Genomic DNA, 25,746 nt, shown 5'->3' on the forward strand with positions numbered 1-25,746 from the left:
AATTTATTTAGTGCACAAATTGGATTAAATAAATGTAAAAGGATGCATTTTTATACAAATGTGAAGCGAGCTGCTCAAGAAATCCGTTTTAAACCTGTACAAACCTAGATGCTGCAGTTTATACTTTGATTAAAACTGACAAATGGAGGTAACACATATACATTATATTACCTTGAATTAAAGTAAAATACTTATGAATTATTGTTTGTTTCGCAATCCCTGTTTCTTTTTACTGTACATTAATAACGCAGTTTTTGAAGTATAGGGTATGGCTTCACAAGTAAATCAAGGGTCACAAATGTCAATTTAAAATGATTGTATTTGTTAACCGGTTATTGCTTCTAATTTACAGGAAGGAAAACGGGCACAATACAAGTACGGCGCTAAATTAGAAAACGTTTTTAATTAATATGAGGCAGGAGTAGTGGTAAACTGTGGCTGTGAGTGATGAAATTAGTAGAGACCCACATAAGGTGATGCTCGCCCTGGCAGGCAGCTGTTTAAACACCTATATGCTAACAAGCCTTTCTGTCAAATTCGTGTGGGGTCCTAGTTGGGAAAAATTAAAAAAAAAAAAATTCTCTGTGTCAGCTTCGAAAAGAATTGTATTTTTTTAAAGAACTACTCTTCAGTGCGGACAGGAAGTGATCCTTCCACAAACTGCTTCTGTGAAAACACAGCACAGCCTGAAGCTATCCGCCACCCCCCCTCACCGCTCCCGTCCTCTCTGCTACAGTGCAGGGGGCTCCTCCAGCTGTAGTTCTCACCCAACGTGTGCTCTCTGCTGTGTGTGTGCGTGTATAGGATTGGTGGTGAGTTAGCTTGCGCTGTATACAGAGCATCGCAGCCCATGTGCTCTGTATGGATGTTGATGTTGCGCTGTGTAGCTTGAACCACCACAAGCAGGCAAGATGTCCAGCACACCTCATGATCCGTTCTATTCCTCTCCTTTTGGACCGTTTTACAGGAGACACACGCCGTACATGGTACAGCCAGAGTATCGGATATATGAGATGAACAAGAGACTACAGTCGCGCACAGAGGTAAGTCCCTTTCTATAAAAAATGTATGCATATATGGTTTATGTGTGTGTGTGTGTGGGAGCGCGCGCACACACACACACACACACACACACACACACATATATATATATATATATATATATATATAAAATTTGTAATTTTCTTTTTAACGAGATTTATTTGATCATTTAGTTGGTGGATGTTAACAACTAACATGCTCAGTACAGAATACAGTTTAGTGCCTGAGTATTTTGTTCTGTATTATGTATTCATGAGGGTTTGGTACAGGTTATTTTTTTCAGACCCCAAAGAAAAAAGAATCGCACGTTTTTTTTTAATACCATGAAAGTGAATAGTTTATAGAGCCCCCCCCCCCCCCCCCCCCCCAAAAAAAAAAAAAAAAACCAAACAAACAAAAAAACAAACACACAAAAAAACAAACAAACAAACAAACAAAATAATCAAAATAAACCACAGCACTTGACAAGGTTTCTGGTTGGACCACTGCTGCCCAAGTACGTTTGCTCATAAGTCAAAGTGCAAGTTTCCATAGGTTTGTTAATATATTGTTGATTCTCACAAATATTTATGTTGTGAAGTTTTATATACACAACATGTTTTTTGTTTTTTTTTTAAGTGCAATGTCTGTTTACCGTGAACTGCCTGAAGCTGTTTAGGGATATGTGGACCTTTAGACCTGGTAGACTTTTTGTGATTGTGTGTGAAATTAATTTTGACGCACTGAATCAGTATCTTCAGTAAGTGAGTTTCATCGATCTATTTTGACAGGAATAAGGAAAATCTAAACTACTAAACTTTTTTTTTTTCCACTTGGATTTTTGTTGTAGCTGAAAATGAGTAGTTCCTTGGAATTCTCTCATATGTGTTTCATTGGGCTTTTTCTGAAACAACTTATTTGGTTTAGGTTCAGTAAACAACAATTCCTGTAAATTAATCATTAAGTTTCCGCAATTTCCAAATAGGTATTTCAAATATGAACCATTGCCTTGTTGTTTTGGAAAAGGTGCTGCTGCTTCAGTTATTTTACAAATTGTAACGTTTAAAACACTGAGTTATAAATGCACGTTATACAATTTTTTAAAATCTTTACTCGAGTTTCATTATTATTATTATTATTATTATTATTATTATTATTATTATTATTATTATTATTATCTGCTACCTGTTAACAACCTCAACAGAAAACATACCTTCTTTACATTCTAGTTAATTTACCTCCTACAGACACCCTCTCAACCCTGCTTTCCACTTTGCCATTCATGTAGCCAGTTACACTTCTGCCACAACTGCAGCTGTTGAAGGTGATGAATGTAATTTACAGGCTTGTATTGTTATTGTAGCATGGACAATTTACAGGAAACACCCATAGCTCTCATGGTTTCAAAACTGGCATCATACATTTAAAAAAATATATACTGTATGTGCTGTGAATTACTAGATTTTGGACACACTAAGAGGTTTTGATTACTTTAAAGATCATTGCAGAAACTTTGAGATGTGACCACGAAATTTGTAAATGAACTGTTATGTTTTTTGCTGTTGTTTTATAATGTTTGTCAAATAAAACGGGCAAAGGTGTTTTTCAGATGCATTGTGAGAAGGGGGCCAGTGTTAATTAACCATTGTCATCATAACCATGAGTTAAGAGACAGAAATGTCAATTATAACTCTTTTTTGTAATGGGCTGGTAAGGAGTTACAGAGATTTATAATATAATATAATATGTTTCTTAATAAAAAAAAAAAAAATGAAAGACCTAGTTCTAATTTTGCTCACCAGTGCATTATATGTTCTACCTAAAACAAAATGCGATTCACCACCCAAAAAAAAAAAAAAAAAAAAAAAAAAACAGAATTGCTGTTTATAAAATAAAATAAAAAGTGGGGAATTTAATTCGTGATAATTAATTAATTAATTAATTAATGCTGCTTCCTGTGTAATGAATTATAATAGAAATGAAAACCACAATCAAGACACTAACCCAGCGTGCATAAGGCAAATGTGTGCTCGTGTGTGCCGGATATTTCCTAATTTCCAGAAACAAGGAAACATGTTTTCTCATGTGTGCTGGGCTTCAAAACTGGAGATAATTGCACCGACAGCATGACACATGCGTCAATTATTATACGCAGTCTACGCTTTCAAATGTGTTGTTTTGTTAGGCTTCCATAATGCTGCTGCACTGAGTGTTTACTGATCTGTAAATCAGGTCACCCCAGTTGATTTAGAAGCTCATTTGCCACACAGTTGTGTGACCTCCGGGAGCTTAATCAACACTACATTGTGGTAGTGACCCACAGTATTATTTTAGATGGATGTGACATGAGTGAAGAACAACTAAAATGTCAGCATAATATGTTGTGTGTGTGGAGGGGGGTTCAAATCCCCTGTTTAATTCAGGTTTTGATTCCTAATCTGAAAAGCTTATAATGTACATGTCAGTAGTTTGTACAACTGAAGCACAAAATGCTTAGCAGGTTTCAAGCATCAATGAAGTTATCCCTGTCGATTTAACTACTGTAATTTGGGGGCTGAAACCAAGCTTGAATGTACACAAAGCAGTATCTAAGGATGTCGAAAACAGAACATAATCACTTTCTTGGATGCCTTTGCCAGAGCATACTGTAACTGGAACCAGAACCATGCGTGCCATTATTGATTGGCAATGGTATGTATGATTTGGTCACACACATAGCAAATATATTTTTAAAGCAGTAGTGCCAAATGACACTGTATTCCACACTGTTAAAATGTATAGTAAGTACTGCAAGGTAAAAAAAAACGTCCTGTTAATAAAACTTGCAACTGCAGCTTTAAGAAAAGTAAGGTTGTGTAATAGTGATGCAATGGCAAAACATAATTAATTATTCAAAAGTGGTGGCATAAACTCCAGAAGACATCTTCTTCTACTGTCCTTCAGTTTTGAAAAGCAGTTTCTAAATCCTGTGTTATTTAACAGTTCATTTTGAAACAAACCTCTTCTAAATGGGCATTTGTCCATGCTACAATAACAATGCAGGTTGAATGATACCAGAAGTAGGCTCATGTCCTTTTGGAATCAAAGGCATTTAAAAGTTTAGCTTCAGTGTATCTTCAAATGTTTAGCTTCAGTGTATCTTGAAATGTATTTTTGTTTACAGCTCTAAGTCGCCCTGGATAAGGGTGTCTGCTAAGAAATTAATAATAATAATAATAATAATAATAATAATAATAATAATAATAATAATAATAATTTAACAATTGTAAATAAAGGGTATTTTCCTTTTTGGAGCTAGTGTGCCAGACCATTTTTTACAATGTCTATACAGAGATTGGACATTTTTTTTAAATGTGTTTTTTTGTACAACTCAAATCTTTGTACAAATCCGTATTGTTAGGCAATTATAACATGGTGTGTTCTATTCTGCCTATTTTAAGAAAGCACTGGCAATGCTGTGTTCACACTGTAGCACGTTCTCCCCCTCAGCAGAGGCATGCAATGTTTTTGCTGCTATCCAAGTAGGGGCCTGTGTCATTCTGAATACAAATACATCCTCTTATTAATATTCAAAGGAGGAACCACACATTGACCTCCACTAGTTTAAAAACATTAGAGTGGAACTACAGTAGTTAGCTTCAGTAAGAGATGTAGAATAAAAACAAAGATGTGCAATGAAAACACAATGATATTTTGTTTTGCTTGATGTGAAATAGTATCATGGAACCAAATACTACATTTCAATATGGAATATTGCATTTGACCTTTCATTAATGTGTCTATGATCATTGTACTTTATCCTTATAAATGTTATCATTGACTGTGTTGTTTTTGTCCATGAAAATGTCAGACACCTTTCTCGGGTTTGAAGACTGATCCCTGTACATGGTATAAGATAAGACAGCCCAGTCTATACACGAGACCCAGTAGCATTTTTACTGTCATGGTCACAGTAGAAAACATGAACATTTTTAAATTACATATTTTACTGTAAGCAGATGTGTAATTGTTTTCTTAAACCCCTTCAACATTAAAGAAAGCGTGAACACACTTTGAAACTATTCAGTTCATTTACAATTAGGTTTTCAAACCATGATAATTTTGCATTATTTAGGTAACATGCATAGCGTAAAAGTCACACCTGTGCTTGTAGTGCTTGCATTTAACAATTTTAATTAAAAACTAAACAAATAAAACAGATATCTGTGATCCTTTATCATAGAACTTCACCATAGAAACTGATGAACTGTTACAATTTCTTTAAATATCATACAATTAATTTGCAGTATGATGCAGCAAATCTATAAATCAAATAATACTAAATTCTAAACATATTCTAAATAGCTAATCTTATACGTACATTTTTCTATAGATTTATTCAGTGCAGTATGTTTTGGTGGATTCTCCTCAGCCTAAAACTATCCTGGCTGGACATGGGGGCAAACTGGGCTTGGATACCCTCTATTGCCCTATTTCCATACAAAAATAGCAGCGACATAAGGAGGAAAAAACAGTTTTCCAGCCAAAGCATATTCTACTGAGTAGAGTGGGTAACCTTGTGATGTTTTAATGTTGTAATAGCCTCATTTGCAGGTGACAGAAATGCTTTTTTGGCTGACTCACATTAAATATATTCACTAGATGGTTTTCCATAGACGTTTTTTTTACTCAATAGGAGGAGGTAGATGTGCAGAGAAAGTAAAGTGAAAGAAACTAAGTGGTCCGCGGTTCTTAAATGCGGAACACAAAATTAATTAGAAAAAGTTACAATCCTTGTACCACAGTAAGAAATAAAATGATATTATTAAATGTATCTCGTGTGCTCTTAAAGCAAGCATCCCATAATAAGCAGACACAACTGATATCCAGTACATGATCAATTAGCAACCACAGTCCACAGCTCAATAAATGTCTGTCACAAATTCAGAGATGTGCGCCTCCTTAAGACTCACCTCTTCAAACAGCACCTGTAGAACTCCTCTGTTTGTATCCTGGGACACTATCACCCTTCATTTAAATGTGCTTTATTTTGCTTTTATCTGCCCCCTATTTTACTGCATTTAATCCTGTACTTCAGAATGCTGTAATCTGCCAAGTGTTTAACCTGTAGTATTTTGTATTTAATCATATCCTGATGTAACTATCACTATTTAATCATATCCTGATGTAACTACCACTATTATGTGCTGTATTATTGAATTGTGGTTTGTCACACTTGTACTTTGCTTGAACAAAAGTTATTGTATTTCTTGCTCTTATTGTATTACTTGTATTCTAACACTTGAAATGTATTTGCTTACGATTGTAAGTCGCCCTGGATAATGGCGTCTGCTAAGAAATAAATAATAATAATAACAATATTATTTAAGAGCTACCACCATAATAAAAAAACAGGCTGCTGTTCTTTACCCTACTTGTCTCTAACTCCTACCCAAATATTTGTTATGCCCTCTAGAATAAATTATATTTTATTTCTATTAATGATTTATTTTTATCCCAATCAAACAAACTACAGTGTACAGTAAAGTTTTCAATACATTAATCTGAAACAGAAAGCAGACAACTTTGTATTCATACAGGCAAACTACAATGAAAGGTTTAACCTGTTAAGTAGAGGGACACACAAACCTGAGAGGTATTATTAGAGCAAGCCAGAGAAAAATATGTTAAGAATGAATGGGAAACTAAGACCATATCACTGTAGAGTGGTAGTTCGTTTAGTACTAGCAATGAATAATAAGCATTTGTAATGACGCATTTTGCACAAATCAATAAATATTGTATCAACTCTTGGACGGAAAGAGGATGTTGCAGGACTGGCTATAATCTGATGCGATTGTCTAAAAAAATACACTGAACAATAAGGTAGTATGCTGGCCAGCAGGAAACGGCAACAATGTTCCCACCTTTTTCCTGTGACTTACCCAGGTTCCTTCCAGGCTACAGTGCTACGCTGATAAGAGATAAGGAAGACGGACTCATACTAAATATACGCTTTGGATCTCTAATACCATATGCCAGCCAGGTTTCTATAGTAGTTTTTTTTTTTTTACACCATCATTTCCTTTGATTGAATTAAAACGTGCTGTTTTTCCTGTAAATATTTAATTTTGCTACAATATAATTTAAATGACTTTCAACACTGGAGACCCAGCTTTGAATACAACTAAGGTCCCAAGTGAAATGGCTGAGGTAGTCTTAACTTAGCCCCCAATAAGTACTGATCACAGGTGTAGTTTGGTGGAATTGGCTGTGTAGGCTCGAGGGGCCCAGGGCTGTATGGCAGGTGTTCAGGTCTCTGTTGTTTGCCTGCCAGTAATGCGACTGTCTATAACCAGGGCCATTGTCCTGCACCTTTCATGAGCACTAAATTCACAATGTTAAAAAACAAAAAGCTATAATGTACTGTAGCATTTTTATGTTGATCACATGGCGCAACAATTTTGTTGTGTGTGTGTGTGTGGATAAAGGTATATATTAGCTTGATATGAAAACAGCTAAATAGTAATGCACAGTAACCTGATTTTGTCTTGTCTTTAGCTAAATGTGAGTAGATGTCATAAATAGATTAGAGTGGAGATTGCTGTAAAAAAAGGTAACGTTTTCATGCAAGCAGTGTGAACATCATAATACATTCTAAATGAAAGGCAAATAAACTGTAAAAAAGTGGAACCTTAATTAGAAAATCTACATTGAAATTTAGCTGATTTTGTATCTACTTGAATCTTACATCTGTGTAATCCAGCAGTAAGCATTATGGTTTATAAATAGGCTTACTACTTTTCAATATTAAATCGGTAAAGCTTGTTAAACATCGAATTCCCAAAAAGTATGAGTTTGACTGAAATAAATGTATATATTATTTTTACTCAGAAATGTATGCTATGAAAGTCTGTGTAATACACTTTTATGTGCTGCGTTTTCTACAGTTTATTTGAGATAATTTTGTAATTTGTGTAGGATCTATAGCTATACAAGGAATAGCTCTGCTGTGACCAAACGTTATTTCAATTAGAGTGTTGTAACCATGGTTTTGTTGCATGTTGAATGTGATAAAGGGGCTTCGCTAAATAAGACGTTTCTCAATGGCATAAAAAGTTTGTGTTTTTTTTAAAAGCATAAAGGTCGATTTCACCCATTCTCTGCTTGAATGGAAAAATAAAGATCGAAAAAAAATAAATGTCGATATTAATCGTCGATTTGGCAAAATAAATTAAATAGAATAGTAGCAAGCCTATTTATAAAGGAGATGCCATATATATATATATATATATATATATATATATATATATATATATATATATATATAATGTGTGCATGCTGCCGTATATACAGTGTTTAGTTTACAGTAGTCTATATAGTATAATAATGTGTCTGGTCTGGCTCTTATATTTTCTGTATTATAGTCTATTTTATTGTAAAATTACTGATAAAGGCACTAGCCGAAATGTTTGTTATTTGACTTTTGCCTTATCCTATTTACGATGTAGGATGTTAACCAATGTACCATATGCAGAAAACCCTTGTTTTTATTTTTGAAGGGATATGTAAGTATCATATACATTGTTTAATTCACCCATCATTTCAATAACACAGTGCTAACAGAACAACAGTAGGATATTGCTATTTTAAAGACTTTAAAGTACCAATCAGTACAATCCTGCTTTGCTTTTGACTTGCAAAAATTCAGTTTTCTAAAACCCAGCTCTTAATGAATTCAGATTCTTCCTGAAGAGATGTATTGATTTTGTTCTGCTGGATTATTCCGCATAGCAAATAGCAGCGATGCCAGCATATCTGCAGATAATGGAGCTGGTTAATATTTTAAGTGGTACGCCTCTAAATAAGATAAAACAGCAGGGGCACAAAAACAGAACCCTGCAGACATCAACAGACAGGACCGTTCTTACATTAACTACTTGCTGTCTACCAACAAGCCAGAATATAGAGGAAATGTATTCCAATCCAAGAGAATCCAGCCCTCCTAACTCTTAAGTGGAAGAATAAAGATCATGCCAACATATAAATGAGCATCTAGGTGCAGTGGGGGCACCGTCTCAAGTGACGTTTATGACTGGGACTCAGAATGCCTCTCAAACATGGGAAAGCCTCTTAAATGAATCTCTTCCTGCAGCCTGTTGGAAGAAGTGCAATAGCGTTGCATTCCTCTATTAAACTTTACATCACTTCAGGTTGACATGACTTGGCTTATGATTTATTAACTGAGAACAAATTTAATGGTTATTACCATCTTTGCATAATTTCTGCCTGTGTTGTTACATATAGTATTCTGATTGATGCAAACACCGTCTGAACGGACTGTTGAAATTGATTAAACTGAGTTTTGGTGGGGTTAATTGTTGTCATTATCTCTGCTTCCATAGCATGACATATTCTTTTAAAACCACCTTACTTCAGAAAGGGCTTGCTTTAAGGAGTATTGTCAAAAGCAGACACAGTGATTGAAAAGGGACATTTATGCTTTGAAGGTCTTGGAATGGGAATTGATTATAAGGGAACTGAAATTGAGAATTGAAAATGTAATTGGAATTGACCCCAATCCTGATATTAGATTTTCACATCTAATTTCTTACCTGTTTACAGTGATGTCCTAAGTGATACAACGTATCCCCTTAATTAGAATATGGGAGGCTGTGTGGTCCAGTGGTTAAAGAAATAGGCTTGTAAGCAGGAGGTCCCCGGTTCAAATCCCACCTCAGCCACTGACTCATTGTGTGACCCTGAGCAAGTCACTTAACCTCCTTGTGCTCCATCTTTTGGGTGAGACGTAGTTGTAAGTGACTCTGCAGCTGATGCATAGTTCACACACCCTTGTCTCTGTAAGTCGCCTTGGATAAAGGCGTCTGCTAAATAAACAAATAATAATAATAATATCTTTCCTTCCACCTGAATTTTTATTGTTGTACAGCTTCATACACTCAATTAATGACGGCCTGCCATCAATTAGTAAGGGCTTAACCCTTTGTGGTCCATAGAATTCTGCACCTGTCAGGCTCATCAGGTCCAATTGATTTTACATGCACTGTTTAAAAGTCATTTTATTCACAGTAAAACAGATTTAAAATGCACTGCATATCAACACAGTACTGTATTTCCAGCCCTGCCACACCATGTGTTCGCTGTATTTATCACACACCTCTTCTGAGTCGTTGTGACAGAGAAAGAATGAATCTTGGTTATAAATCTCCCTCCCAACCTGTGAGAGTGCGGTAAAGGGAACAGAGTACCTCGGACTGGATGGTCGGACAATTAATTCCAAGGGTTAGGTGGAAGTCGGCCAACTAGAAAAGGGGCGGAGCTACGGTACACCAAGTCATCGCCCCAGAAGGGAAGCGATGTGGCAACCGCAGATTGGAGGACAAACGGTTGCACTCGCTAGCCAAGGAAAAACTGTAAACTAACTGTGAGTGTTTTGTTTGTTTGTCATGTCTAATAATACTTGTTGGTTCTTGTTAGATGGCTAACACGATCCAGAGCTGTCGCTTAAGCCCAGCACCAAACCTGGACAACACTGCACAACTGTTCACAAATAAATTGTATTTCACCACTCGCACTTTAGCACTCATTCTGATGTGTTTTAAAACTGTGTTTATTGTTTCGGGGCTGAACCCCGTGGATTTAACTGAGCAATACCAGGTCTCATTATTATTTACTGTTGTCGAGTGACTTTGGATTACAATTAAAACCATCATTTCACCAGTAACTTTGTTTTTCTCTTGAACACTGCATCACCTCTACACCTGCGAACTGCAGACCACTTTGCCACAGTGGTACATACTGATAAATCATCTCTTGATCACTCGATTTATCACCAAACTCCTCAATAATGCTATCCAAGACATTATTTTATTACTAAAACATCTCAAAAAAGGTCAGATCCTCCTCCTTTTTTCCCCCCTGGCTTCTCTTGCCTATTGAAAGCTTTTTCTGCTTTTTTTGACGAAAAACAAGAAGGGACCTGTGTGACGCCATTTTGATGATGTCGGGCAGGGTTCGACATTGGCCGGAACGGGAATTTTGGAATGTCGTACCTGGTTCTACATAGGACCGCAGGTTAAACTATCACCACATACATTATTTACTTTGATTGGCTCTATGTTAAAATTGAGACAGTAATGTTAGATTGTTGACTTTTTTTTAAGTGAAAAAAAAATAAGATTTTAGAACCAGAGATTATTATGCTGAACAAGTCTCAGGGGTGTGTAATTCGTATCGCCCGACGCCCAGGACAACAAGATTTGTGTGAGGGACAACAAGTTTTGCCGTTATACTTTGCCCGTCGGACAAGAAGTTTTTATTTATTTATTTTTCCTCTGTTCATCGTGTTGCTAGAAAAACACGGGTATATTTCTAGAGAGCCACACAAGTTTCTGAAAACTGAATGGGGGAAGTCGCCTACACATCAACATTTTAAAAAGTGTCCCACCCGTATTACTTTTGATTGGCTAGCTGTGGGAAAAGCTGATCTTTTATTGGTTACAAAGAACCCCTAAAATGGCTGCCAAGAGAACCTTTGGCAATGCACAGAGTAATCTTTTAAATTAAAGGCATTATTTACGTCAATGTTGTGGTCAAGCGTGTACAGTACTTGTTGGGATGTTTAAAAAAAAAAACATAGTTTACCTGTTTAGAAGCATTTACTTCCCCAGGCAAAAAATGTAATTTTTTTCTTTCGATTTTAGTGTTGCTAATCTTGTTTGCTATTTACCATATTTACATTTTTTTTTACATTTAAGTGCTATATTTAAAAAAAAAAATGTTTTTACTGGATTTGAACAGAAGTGATAGTAGTTATTTATTGACATGCACAATCCATCGCATTTGTGAAACTATTAAGAAGATTGACAAATATGTTTATAATGAAAGAAATGAAATGCTTATATATGAGATAATCTGTACAATAGTTTATTATTATTTTTAAATAAAATACAGACTCTAAATCTCATGGCCATGTGTGTATTAATTCATGTATGTATTTATTTTTCAGTGAGAGTAGTAGAATGACATCAGGGTTTGAAACCAGGATCTCCCTGCTGCAGCAGTGTTCCAGTTGGCCATCATGGGACAATATGTTAGATGAGGAAAAATAGCTGTAGAATGTTGTACACCGTTTTAAATACCAAAAAAATATATGATAGAAATAAACAAAAGAAAAAAAACATATTTTGTCTGCAGGATTTGATGGAGCCTACTGTAAATATTGAGTGCTTTTTGGTAGAAAAATAGTAAAAAAAAATCTGGGGTTCAGCAGTTACACAACTGAAAAAACGTCAAGAAAAATCAGAATTCCACAAAGCAGCAGTAATAGTTGGCAATGGTTTTGTGTCTGTGATGCAACAAATTAAAACAGCTGTACATTGAATTCAGCTTATAGAAAGATTGGGAAAAAAACAGGCAGAAGCTATTTTTATATTTGAATAACTCCCAAGTATTGGTTATCGTAGTTGTACTCTTAGTATGTTACTTAAATTTACTGGCAAATGTGTTCCAAACTGCACTGAAAGGAACATTTCCTTAAATTAAAAATGTCCTTTTGCGTATCTTGAAGAATTTCGTGAACCCGTCAAGCTACAAGGCTAGATCCGCCCCTGTTAACCACTAATTGATTGATTGTGTTCACTGTTAAATAAAACCAAAATCCTACAAGTTATATTTATATAACAATATATTTAAAGCAAACTTTCCATACCTATCTTAAGAACATTGCTGTACCTTATATATATTTGGTATTTTAAAAAGATCCATTTATGTGTGTTGGGATTTTGCCAGGTTTTTACCTGTTAAGGGAATTTAGCCAGAGTGATTAATGGTTTCAGTTACATCATATAATATTTTTAGAACATTTATTTTGCCCACCTAACACCATCCTAGGTTTTATGCATGGCTTGTTAGGGGAAAGGTGTACACACACTATTAAACCTCATGCAAGATCAATATCAGGTGCAAAGGCTAATGCTGGTCATTTTTAATGTGTTTTAATGATCTTTTAAATCCCTTGATTGTTAAAATCGGAACATAACCCATAACACAAAAGATACTGTTTCTGTCATGAGCCTGCCACACTGCCTCCAGTGAATGTACCTTAATAAAGTGGCAGTCTGATTACAGCCCTGTCATTAAGAGACAGTGGAAAAGTGGACACGCTGTCTTTACAGTTGTACATGGCTGTCTGTGATTTTCATAACTGGTGTTGTCTTGGAGTTTGGCAGTGTTTTTAATCCTACAGCCCATTACATCTGAATGATTTGCTAAGATACTTGTCATAGGTGCAGAAATGTATCATCTTCTTATTCGGGATCAACGTTATACTATTTTCTTGCTCAACCTTTGAAACCACAGCCTGGTGCTGACTCATGATATCTCTGTGCTGCATCATCCCCTCACCTTCGTGATTCCCTATAAATGCATTCCCATGGAAATAGGGATTGTGTAGGAACTGTGGGCGCGTGGAGCAGTGCCTCTAGTCATGTGAAATACCTGGTACTAATCTGCTATTAAATAACATTAGGGGTTATTATGTGGATTTTATATACCGGTATGTGTGTGTATATATCTATATCTATCTATCTATCTATCTATCTATCTATCTATCTATCTATCTATCTATATCTATAGCTATATCTATATCTATATCTATATATATATATATATATTGAAAACAAACGAATATTGAAATTGAGTGAATATCCGAACATGAAAATCCCAGCACAATCTGAGACCTTTCAGTATATCATGAGCGACATTGGGAAATATTGAGTCACCCTTTTTATCAGTCAGCATTTATTTCTACATCTTTTAGTCATTCAAAACAAAAATTGTAGCCAACGTTTTCACTAAAGTAAAATCAGGCTTGTGTGATTTTGAAGTGCCACTTTTTGATATATTTACTAAGGCTTAATCTAATTAAATTTAATGTGGGAATTTAACTTGAACTTGTTCATGGCCGTGTGGCAACATTACCCTAATTTTTAATTCTAAAACATTGTTTAATTTTTAATAACGGTCTGATACTCTCTTCCTTACATTTTTTTCTTTTAATAATGGTCTTATACTGTCTTCCTTCATATACTTTTGCGAGTAATAAATATAAAATATATGCCTACATTTAAGTATTAATACTCACTTAAAGACGTTTTTTCTTACCGTTAGCTAACTTTAGCCATGGTGCAGACCTTGGGTCAAACCAATATGTTTGTGTAGGGAGAAGTTATTGTGATTGTTTATAAATGTGGCCCATCCTCTGAATACTTTTCCATTTTTATATTTTATTTTAAAGATTTTAAAGCAAACCAATGCCAAACACAACAAGATATAATACATATATAATGAATGAAAAAAAGTGGAAGGGCAAAATATATAGTTTGACCCCCCATATTCAAAGTGTGTGTGTGTGTGTGTGGGGGGGTTCCGGATTTCCTATTCCTGTGTGTGTGTGTGTGTGTGTGTGTGTGTGTGTGTGTGTAATCTAGAATCTAGAAGCATATATTTACATTTATAAAGCCTGTCTAAGATCTTGTAGATTGCATGCTTAATTGGTGACCTGCATATAATTGCTACTGTATAAAACACTGGAGTCTGCACTGCCTTCAATTAAAACCATCTTTAGGGCTATTTTTAGGAATAGAAAATTCTGTTTTTTTATTATCAACATATTCATAATTAAACATGGCATTTGAACATAAATATAATGTTGATAGTTAAAAAATAATTTAATTAATAAATATTACCACAATTTTTATTTTATTTTATTAAAGCCAAGAGTTTTTTTTTTTTTTTTTTTTTTTTCAATCAGACTCTTGTTGCTGTAATAGTAAGTAAAGCACATGAAGACTCACTTGGCTCTTTGCTGGCATTAAAATAAGCAGGAAAACCTAAGAATTATATTACAACCGTTCAGAAAACAAACATGTCCAGCACTGTGGGGAGAATCATATTTACAGTCTTCCACTAACAATGTAGTTCAGTCAACAAATGAAGGTGTTTTGAAAAGACTTGTTTATCTTATTGCTGGCATTACAATAACACTAAAAAGTATTAAACAGTTTAGTAACAGTCCAGCAATGTCATGTGAGAGTAATCCTATGTACAGTTCTCCACAAATTAAGTTTAGCGTTTTACTGGCATTACAATAACAAGGATCAAATATGAAACTCTGATAAAGGTGCTGTTGACTGACTCATTGCTCTACTCAGGTTCAGTGCTGTGTATCACCCAATTGAGGCTGTGTGGTCCAGTGGTTAAAGAAAAGGGCTTGTAACCAGGAGGTCCCTGGTTCAAATCCCACCACAGCCACTGACTCACTGTGTGACCCTGAGCAAGTCACTTAACCTCCTTGTGCTTCGTCTTTCAGGTGAGACGTAGTTGTAAGTGACTGCAGCTGATGCATAGTCTCTGTAAGTCGCCTTGGATAAAGGCGTCTGCTAAATAAACAAATAAAAAAAAAATAGCGCCCCTTTTAATGTAAATGTATTAATCCTCCCAATTCTCTCTGGTAATTCTGCCATTTTATTTGCTAAATTAAACAAGAGGCGTGTGTCCAGACAGAATGTCTTTATGAAACAAACGGTGTGTAGTGTAGTGAATACATCCTTTACATAGTAAAGCCATCAATTTCCTTCAAGGAATGTATAGCTAATATAATGCAATTAATAAATGGCCATGGTTTAATATTGCTAATTATAGCTTTATTACAGGTAGGTAGCATGGAAAGAAAAAAAAACTAAACAATAATAAACAAGCAATTCATCTGGCTTACTTTTGAGAAAGCCCCACCTGAGCGCAGTTCAGTACCTTAGTTTTTCAGCAAAGAATAATGCAGTGTTTTTTAGCTCTGTCTTTTACTGAAATATTGCTTTTTTTTCTTCATTGGTGCCGCCGCCATGTTGTTTCAGCAGAGACACGTGATTGAGGTCACAAGATGAATAAAATCAATTTGCAAAAAAAAAAAAAAAATGCACATTGTATGCCTTCTGCAATTACTATACGCTTAAATGTGTATTTTCGACTCTGGAAATGTATATTTTGATTACATTTTTACCAGTTTCAAAACGCTTCAGGTGATGATATTTCTGAAATGGAGTATTTATACTTCTAAATAATGCAGAAAGAGTGTGCTTCACTTATTAGTATTCAATTATACAACAAGTTCAAAACTGCAAAGTTCATGAGCAGCACCGAGCAGCACTCTCCATAGAGGCAGAATCGGCAGACGCTTCACACACCCTGTACTAGTAGATTCGCTGGTGCCCGAGTGAGCTCTGCACGAATGTGACATGCATTTTTAAAGAGGGAAATGAGAGAATCAAATGCAAGACAGACATAAATATGATTATGTTAATGCTTTGCAAGAATGCTCTCAAAATGGTTTACCTCGAGATGTTGGAGTCTCGATTTACGGTTGATATTTATGATAATAACTTGCGAAAATTAGTAAACTGAGTGCGAAGGTTGTTGCCAGAACAGGTTTTAATTATTAACACAACAACTGTTGATGTTGATTCCAGTGAAAACATTTTGGCTTACAAAGTTGTTTTGCTGTTTGAGTTGTAATTAACATAGTGCAGTCATTATACAGTATGAGCCATAGCTGCTAATGTATTCAGAAATATTATGAAATAAACTTGAACATGTGATTTTATTAATAAAACATTAACGCTAGAAGTACTGATCCGGTATCGTATAGATTCTCCTACTACATTAACGTCCACCCCCACACCTCAAGTGCATTAAACAGCTTCCAGGCGTGTGTAAAGATTAGGGTTTCCCGTAGAGCACAAGTTCACATTTCTTCTTACTTGAGTTGCTTTCTTCTGAAAGAAAATAAACATACTGTGAAATTACAGACATTGTTTACAACCACTTTGGGTTTGCTTAAGGATATGAAACCTGTATGGTGTGAAATCTTTATTTATTTATTTATTTAAAATACATAAAAGGTATGCACATATTTAGCTGTCCTTAGTCTCAGGAGGCAATATTGTAACACTAAGAAACTGACAATATTGACAGTAAGTCAGTAGATTATTTTGTCCTCCGTAACAAGCACTTATTGTCAGTAAGTAGTTATTGTTGTTTACTGTGAAATCATATGGATTCGCCCATAAATCCTTCAAGCTGTCCTGCTGCGATCCTTACTGCAACATGCATTGACACGTCAATAAATCCTTTTGACAAGGGTGATATGTAAAAATCAATATCAGTTTATCTGCTGTGCCTTTGAAGGCTGTCATGTCAGTTCACCTGAGGTATCGGGCTTTTCCCAAAGCTGAGCAATTTACTAGATTTAAACACAAAGACTGTCAGTTTGCTCACTTGCACTCTGGCTAAATAGCCTTTTCCTGACAGAAGCTTGTAGTTAAGATGTTGTTAGGTCTAGATAAACAGTACAATAAAACCAATCCACCTCACACATATCAGCCGTTCAGATAAAGTCCTGTAACGACGATGGTATATACTACGGGTTTGTCATATACTGTATCTTGTTAAAAGGATTGTGATTAATCAGATGGGCCGCAGATCCCAAACACACTGTCCATGGCCTTTTTCACTTCACACGTCATTTCACTGGCTGGTAAAACATAAGTACCAGTTTGGAAAAAAAGGGTATTCAGTTAAAGGGAGGTTCTAAAGGTTTTTAACATTCATTGTGCTTTTTAAAATGCTATTTACAAGTTGAATTAATGGGCATAATATTGGGTAATACTGACAGAGCCAATGCAAAGGGTTTAATAGAGGGACACATTTTCTGTTCAGAAATATAAGCCTATTTTTGACCACCCACAAGCCTTAAGAAACTGGAATGAAGTTTATTGTAAAAGGTCAAGCAACAGAGCCCAGATTGTTTCAAATTCAGGAAACACATTTTTGTAATTTATTAGCTGAATACTAGCAAGGTTCCCACGGTTCGTTAGACAGTTGTGGGGATACAAGCAGTGGTGACCTATGTTTTATTTCTTTTCTTCTGGATTCCCAAATGTAAAACAAAACACAAAAGGGACCGAAACTCTAACATAACTACTGTATTTCATTTTCCCTAGCATGGAGTGGAATGGCCCATCAGGATCAGATTGGTTGATTTGAGGGGTAGCCTAGTTGTCCAGCAGAATGATTAGTTTGAGGTGGTTCTTGCAAGCCTTTTCCTGGGCAGCTTGTTGAGCAGCTCAGGGGAGTTGAATTCCAGCCATGCTTCTCAGGTTCCCACATCCCCTTCCGGTACTGGGGCTTTCTAAAGGGCAGCAGCTTGATTTCAGGCAGTCATGCATGGCTGACGGCAGGTTCTGTCTGAAATGCTTGTCCCACTTATAAAAAATTATCCAGTGTTTGGGGGTTGATGTGTTGTGTTTTTTTTTTTGGTTTTTTTGGTTTGCTATAATCTTTTATTTCCTGGAGCTATAATGGGGTGTATTTTATTGATCTAAATCCTTTATATATTAATCTAAGCTGGGATTTCCCCTAAAGGGTAATTTATAGAGCTGTTTATTAACATTACTCCATTATAATAAAAATACATTTGTTTCACAAAAAATCCTGTTTATAAAATGTAGGATGCCAGAATTAGGATTCACTGCTATTTAGATCACTAGAGTAGGCCCCAATGTCATGATATATGGGTGCTTATAAAGTGGTAAATTAGAAAACTTGCCATTAATTTTATGTACAAGAACTTAAACTCTCAGACGCTTCCTGCAGTGGGTTGCCTGTCATCCCAGTACCAAATTTTCCTAGCTTTCTGAACTATTAAATATTGAGGGAAGCTTCATGTATTTCCACTCATGCATAGCTGTGAGGTATATATATGTATGTCTAATTCTTAAACTTGAATGTTATCTATAGTGTCCCTCCATGAGATTTCATTGACTACGCTAAAAGCTGCCTTTGACATTGATGGAGATTAAGTAAACCCCACGTTCCAGAAGAACAGTGAGACTAAATGTTGTAGATTCTGTTAATCTTTGCAATCCCTGGTGCAAAGATCCCTAATAATTAAATGGGGTTCAGCAGTAAGAGGCAAAGATTTTTTCAAAAGATTGACTGGGAGTTGTTTTCCCTTGATTATGCAAAACTCAACTTCTACAAAATATTTTTTTACAGCTTTCATATATGAAACATTTTATGCATTATAAAAATCACAAACCATACATAAAAAAAGGATAACAGATTTTGCAAGAGATTATGAAATGCACATTTGTGTTTATCCTGTAGGGTTTGTCTGCCTTGTGTAAGTGTATAGTAGGATTGTGCAAAGAATGGTTTTGATGAGAAAATTAAATTCAACTGTTTTAAACTATTTAATCAAAAATACTGTTACTTGGCAGGTATCATCCCATGTAGATTACAGTTCAGATGCCAAAACATTCTATCCAAAAATCACCTTGCCTGTGACTTTTGACCTCTCTAAGGTCAAATGTAAAACTAGCTTATAACTCCTTACCGTGCACATAGGGTTATGGTTACTATACAACACATTTTGGAACCCATAATGAAATTTATAATTAAAGTTCAGGAGGAGGGTCAGACACCAGTCTCCACGTCACCAAATTGAATCATTCAATTTACACATAAGCTAATTAAGATTGTTAGCACTATAAATACCCTCTTCATTTATCTCTCAGTTGCGTTTTGATTTCATCGTACATGCACGCATCATGATGTCTGCGTCTCCTGTCTGCCGTGGCTCCCGCCTGGCCACTCGTTCCTCCGCAACTCCTGACATCAGAGACTGGACGATCTCCCGGCTCCAGCTTTATTTTCGTAGCAACAACATCCCATTCAAATCTACAGCACGTAAGGAGAATTTGTTTACTTTATTTCATCCTTCCCGTCGCAGGCGCTATGACGTCAGCACTGATCGTTGCTTTACCCAGTGTTGCCAAGTTTCACGACAGAACAAGCCCAACCCATGTCAGTATGGGTGTTTTTACAAATTCCAGACTCTAGAAGCAAGCCCAATTTCCGCTTTTTATAAGCGGACTTGAAACACCTCGCCCGCACCGACTGCATCTCCACGAAGCGCATCTACTACTGGAAAAATCTGAAGGCGGGACCATCGCACCTGTCAATCAAAGGCTCGTTCAGCAGTTCCTGAGCATTCTGGCTCCAACTATAACCTTTCAGGTTATCTCCCCTAACTGCAGGCTTCCAGCAGGCCCCTGCAGTGACCTCTTTGGCCACTATGGGCGTCCAGCAGGCCCTCATAGTGATCCTTTCTCTGTGAAATGCTTTTCTTTCTGCTCATCAGCAGTTTTGAGCATTTGTATCCAGAGATTGTTTTGCCAGATTTGTAATAACTTCAATGAAGGAACCTATGCTATTCCGCCTGTAACTTCCTTCATTTCCTCTCACCATAACTCCACCACACCCAGCATCAACAGTCCCTCACGAAAATTTCTCCCTGCAATATGCAAATCGACCACGCCATATTCTTAATCAAAATTGCTGGGAAAAACGCATGACTGGCTAAAGCCAATATATCAAACACATTTTAAATCATGCCCATCGAGCCTGTCCTCAGGGGATTGTATTGTTTATATTTCCACTTTTTTGTCCGGTCCCCCTCCTACCAAACGCAATCTTCTGTCCCTCCTAGGCCATTTAAACTGCATGGGAGCATGGGAGGGTTTACAAACAAGAGGAGGCCATTCGGCCCATCTTGCTCGTTTGGTTGTTAGTAGCTTATTGATCCCAGAGTATCATCAAGCAGCTTCTTGAAGGATCCCAGGGTGTCAGCTTCAACAACATTACTGGGGAGTTGGTTCCATACCCTCACAATTCTCTGTGTAAAAAAGTGCCTCCTATTTTCTGTTCTGAATGCCCCTTTATCTAATCTCCATTTGTGACCCCTGGTCCTTGTTTCTTTTTTCAGGTCAAAAAAGTCCCCTTAGGATTTTGAATGCTTGAATCAGATCACTTCATATTCTTCTTTGTTCAAGACTGAATAGATTCAATTATTTTAGCCTGTCTGCATACGACATGCCTTTTAAACCCGGGGTAATTCTGGTTGCTCTTTTTTGCACTCTTTCTAGAGCAGCAATATCCTTTTTCTAACAAGGTGACCAGAACTGAACACAATATTCTAAGTGAGGTCTTACTAATGCATTGTAAAGTTTTAACATTACTTCCATTGATTTAAATTCAAAACTTTTCACAATATATCTGAGCATCTTGTTGGCCTTTTTTACAGCTTCCCCACATTGTCTAGATGAAGACATATCTGAGTCAACTTAAACTCCTAGGTCTTTTTCAAAGATACCTTCAATTTCAATATCTTCCATATGATATTTATAATGCACATTTTTATTGCCTGTGTGCAGTACTTTACACCTCTCTATTAAATGTCATTTGCCATGTGCTTGCCCAGTTTTGAATGCTGTCTAGATCATTTTGAATGACCTTCGCTGCTGCAACAGTGTTTGCCACTCCTCCTATTTTTGTGTCGTGTGCAAATTTAACAAGTTTGCTTACTATGCCAGAATCTAAATCATTATGTAGATTAGGAATAGCAGAGGACCTAATACTGATCCCTGTGGTACACCACTGGTTACCTCGCTCCATTTTGAGGTCTCCTCTAATTAGTAATTACAGTTGGGAGCGGCTGCTCCTGCGATCCCCACCCCCCTCATCACTGCAGGCGTCCAGCAGGCCCCGGCAGTGACCTCGCTGGCCGCAATGGGTGTCCAGCAGGCCCCCATAGTGGTCTCTTCTCTGTGAGATGCTTTTCTTCTTTCAGCATACTGCATACTGTGGAGGCCTTCTGTTTTCTACATGTTAACTACTCCCTAATCCATGTGCATGCATTTCCTCGAATCCCTACTACGTTCAGTTTGAGAAATTAATCTTTTATGCTTGAGTTTGTCAAAAGCTTTCTGGAAATTTAAATAAACCAAGTCATATGCTTTGCAATTTGTACGCAATGAGGATACATCCTCAAGGCAGAGCTTTTATCTCCTACCTTCTCTCGATTTGATCCTTTTTGTCGATTCCCTCAACAATGTCATACTCATGGATCCTTTTTTTTCGCAAGGAACTCCGCCTGTGGGAGCTCCTACTAAAAGAAAGGAACGGCATTACTTTCTTTTACGACAACTGTCTCCTGCTGCACAAAGACATTCAACTGTTCACAGATGCAGCTCGCTCTCTTGGCTTTGGAGGATACTACAAGGGAAAATGGTTTTCTGCTCCATGGCCCGACGAATTCAGCATCATTCCTATAACCGATCATTCCTATAGCCGCATTCCTTTTTGGAGTCTTCCTGGGCTCAAAATCCATGCTTCTCCGCTCAGATAGTTCAGCTACAGCCTAAATCATTAACAAGGTCGTTCATCCTCCCACCATATAATAAGAATATTCAGAAGGATTACCTGTTTATCTGTTACTCATCAGTTCATTTTCAGAGCTCAACACATTCTCGGCCACCTGAATATAATCGATTCTCTTTCTCGTTTCCAAACGCAGAGATTCAGAGCATTAGCTTCCGAAGACGACCTCCTGCCAACTCAGATTCCTCCCTTTTCAGACCTGACATTCATGTGAGCCACCCACTGCATTCCCTGATTCTGCAGGCTCAAGAAACAACTCTTCTCAGCATCACTTCCCTCTCACTGCAAATGTACTGGTCATCCTGGAATTGCTTTAAAATTTCAGTTTGCATTCAACATTCCTTTCCATCATTTTCAGTGCCCGTAGCATCATCCTATATTATGTCCCTTAAGAATAGAGCGATAAGATTTCAATTTCCGGCATCCAGTATTTCTACAAGCTCAACTCAATTTCGGTGTCCCAGCTCTACACTCAGCAACTCACAAATTTCACTAATCCTGAAAGGGCTTCAACTATCAGAATCTCTTTCTCCCCCTGCTTGCCTACCTATCACCATCAACGTACTCTCTTGGTGCCTCTCATCTGCTCCAGCTACTCCTGCCTGTTTTAGATAAAACTTTAAAGCTCTTTTCTCTTAGCCTTCTTGGGTTCCCATAGGTGCTCAGAGTCTACATCACTCTCAAATTCAACCCCCAGATTCACCCCTTCATCTCTGACCTAGCAATCACCTCATCTGATACCCTTTCCTTCCTGCTCAAAAGAAGTAAAACTGACCAGGAAGATTAGGGAAAGCTTTTTTTTATAAATTTAACTCCCATGTTGGCCCATATGGCCCCTTTCTCTCTTATCCATCTCCATCTTTCTCAGGGCGCATCACCCTCAGGCCCGCTGTTTATTAACGAAAACTGAACAATCGTCACCCAACATTGGTTCTTCTTTCACCTTTTCACCTGATTTATTTCCAGGTCAGGATTCGCAGCTGAGCAGTTTTCCGGTCGTTCCTTCAGAATCGTAGCAGCTTCTTCCCACGGAGTTCCAGACTCTCTTATCAAACGGTTAGGTTGTTGATCCTCCAGTGCTTACCAAGTTTACACTATAACAAATATTACGGATCCTAAAAATGCTTTTACAGAAATGTGCTCTTAAGCGTTAGTAGCCTGCTTGGAGGAAGGGCAATTGAATCAGTCACAGATTCCCAGAGGTTTATTTCCCAAAAATGGGTTTTGTTTTCCTCTCCTGCGTGCTGATGATCATTTGTTAAAGGTTGGCTAAACCTTCAAGTGGGCTATATTCAATACTAATTGTGGCATTGAGACCGGCTTGTTCTTTTTGGGGGTCTCAGCCTCGTCCAGTCGGCCAGGTAGCGAACCCTCAAACCAAGTTAGGTTTGATGCCAAATGAATGTGTATATACAGCATACTTTTCTGTAAAATCGCATACTCCGCATTCTCCACAATAAATATTTGTACTAAAACATTTTGTGATTGTTGTTTGTCCTGAACTACTGAAATAAAATTTATAATTAAAGTTCGGGAGGAGGGTCAGACACCAATCTCTGTGTTACCAAATTGAATCATTCAATTTACACATTAGCTAATTAAGATTGTTAGCACTATAAATACCCTCTTCACCTATCTCTCAGTTGCGTTTTGATTTCATCGTAACCCACCACCTCCCCATCTCCACCTTTCTTAATAACAATTTTTATGTTTTATCAATGGGGGTCTGTAACAGGGCGAGCAGCCCTGTACAGTATTTGTTTGTTTTATTTTAGAACGGGGTCCCCCTCCGCCCATGTTATTTTGTATTTGTTTGTTTGTTTGTGTGTTTATTTATTGTGTTTTAGGACGGCGAAGCGCCGCGTATATTATTATTTATGTATTTGTGACGGCGTAGCCGTTTATTAGAAAACTCGTGCAGAAGGTGGCCATCTCCCGAATTAATTAGGTGATTTAATTTGTTGCTAATCGGGAGATGGTCACTTGTATAAAAAGTCTGCAGCTCTCCAGCTCGGGGTGGTGGTGTAGTAGGAGCGACAGCAACGAGAGAGAGAGAGGAGACAACTTTAACTTTAAGAATAAGTCCAGGAACAGTGACGGCTACAGCCCAGCCTGACCTGGATCGTTTATTGTATTTCTTTTTCTGTACGTGACTTGTTTTGTTTAACTGTTTATTTTGCTCGGTGAGCACAGTTTCCTCTTTTTGTTAAAACATTTGCTTTATTTTTGTTGTATTCAAAATAAAGATGGCGCAAACGCCATTGCACCCAACCTGCGGTATCCGGTTTCAGTTCCTGCTTCTGGCCTGACGTCATCACACACACCATCCTGTCACAGGGTCTCAGCCTCGTCCAGTCGGCCAGGCAGCGAACCCTCAAACCAAGTTAGGTTTGATGCCAAATGAATGTGTATATACAGCATACTTTTCTGTAAAATCGCATACTCCGCGTTCTCCACAATAAATATTTGTACTAAAACATTTTGTGATTGGTGTTTGTCCTGAACTACTGAATGTACTCTAGTAAAAAATTACCTTGATCATGACCTTTGACCTCTCCTTAAGGTTAAATGTAAAATTATAACTCCATACAGTGTGTAGATAGTGACATGGTTACTATGGTGTTTAAAGTTATAAAGTATCATGAGATAATGAACTAATGCAGTATTTTTAATTGAAACTGATCTGTTGCTAACACTTGTACTGCAATGCTACAGCTTGCCAAAATGTCCAACTGGTACTGAGCTTGGAAGCCGTAAAACTGCCTGCAGTTCTAGTTATTATTATTATTATTATTATTATTATTATTATTATTATACAGTTTCACAGCTGTGTCCATTTGTAACGTAATGATATATTAATCATTTATATTAATAAAATAATGATTTACTCTTTACTGTCAGCCAAATTAAATGTAATTCATCAGTTGCACTAGTCTGTCTCCTGAACATGCTCAGTGTGGTGCTGCTCATGTTTCATTTTTAAAACTTTTGGTATACAGTATGTCCTCCTAAGACCATGGTTTAAAAATACTTGCAAAAATGTGTTCCTTACAGTCAGAGTAGTATAGTCAGAGTTAATTGTATTACCTTTGAGTGCTGGTACTTTTTTTTATTTAATGGCTAATATATTATGTTTGTAAGGCGTCTACATTATTCTCAAAGGGAAAAAAAATACCAATTACAGTTCTAAAATGAATAGGAAACCACTTAGGATGACTACTGACAAGTCCCTAAATTGATCGCATGAGCTGTTTATTTCTGGTTTTGTAACTTTATTGGGTTCATTTTTCCCTTCCAAAAAACAAAACAAGGGTGCTAATGATGAGTTAGTCTAGCCTGTTGTGTTTTATTGGCACGTATTTAAAAATGTGTCAGAAAAATCCAATTTCA

General features: G+C 36.8%; 1 protein-coding gene across 8 annotated transcripts in view; it reads left to right on the top strand.

The window, feature by feature from the left end:
- Positions 1-566: 566 nt before the first annotated feature.
- The window catches only part of LOC117421342 (LIM domain-binding protein 2), a 122,051-nt gene continuing 96,871 nt past the window's right edge, over positions 567-25,746 (top strand). For 3 of the 8 annotated variants that reach the window (XM_059035463.1, XM_059035469.1, XM_059035475.1), the window contains exon 1: positions 567-1,043. In XM_059035463.1, coding sequence (XP_058891446.1) covers positions 912-1,043 — 132 coding nt within the window. In that variant the 5' untranslated portion in view covers positions 567-911. The remainder of the gene's footprint in view (positions 1,044-25,746) is intronic. The other 5 variants (XM_034035631.3, XM_059035477.1, XM_034035633.3 and 2 more) reach the window with 2 other exon arrangements.

The sequence above is a fragment of the Acipenser ruthenus genome, chromosome 1 (genome assembly GCF_902713425.1).
Source record: "Acipenser ruthenus chromosome 1, fAciRut3.2 maternal haplotype, whole genome shotgun sequence".
NCBI lineage: Eukaryota > Metazoa > Chordata > Actinopteri > Acipenseriformes > Acipenseridae > Acipenser > Acipenser ruthenus.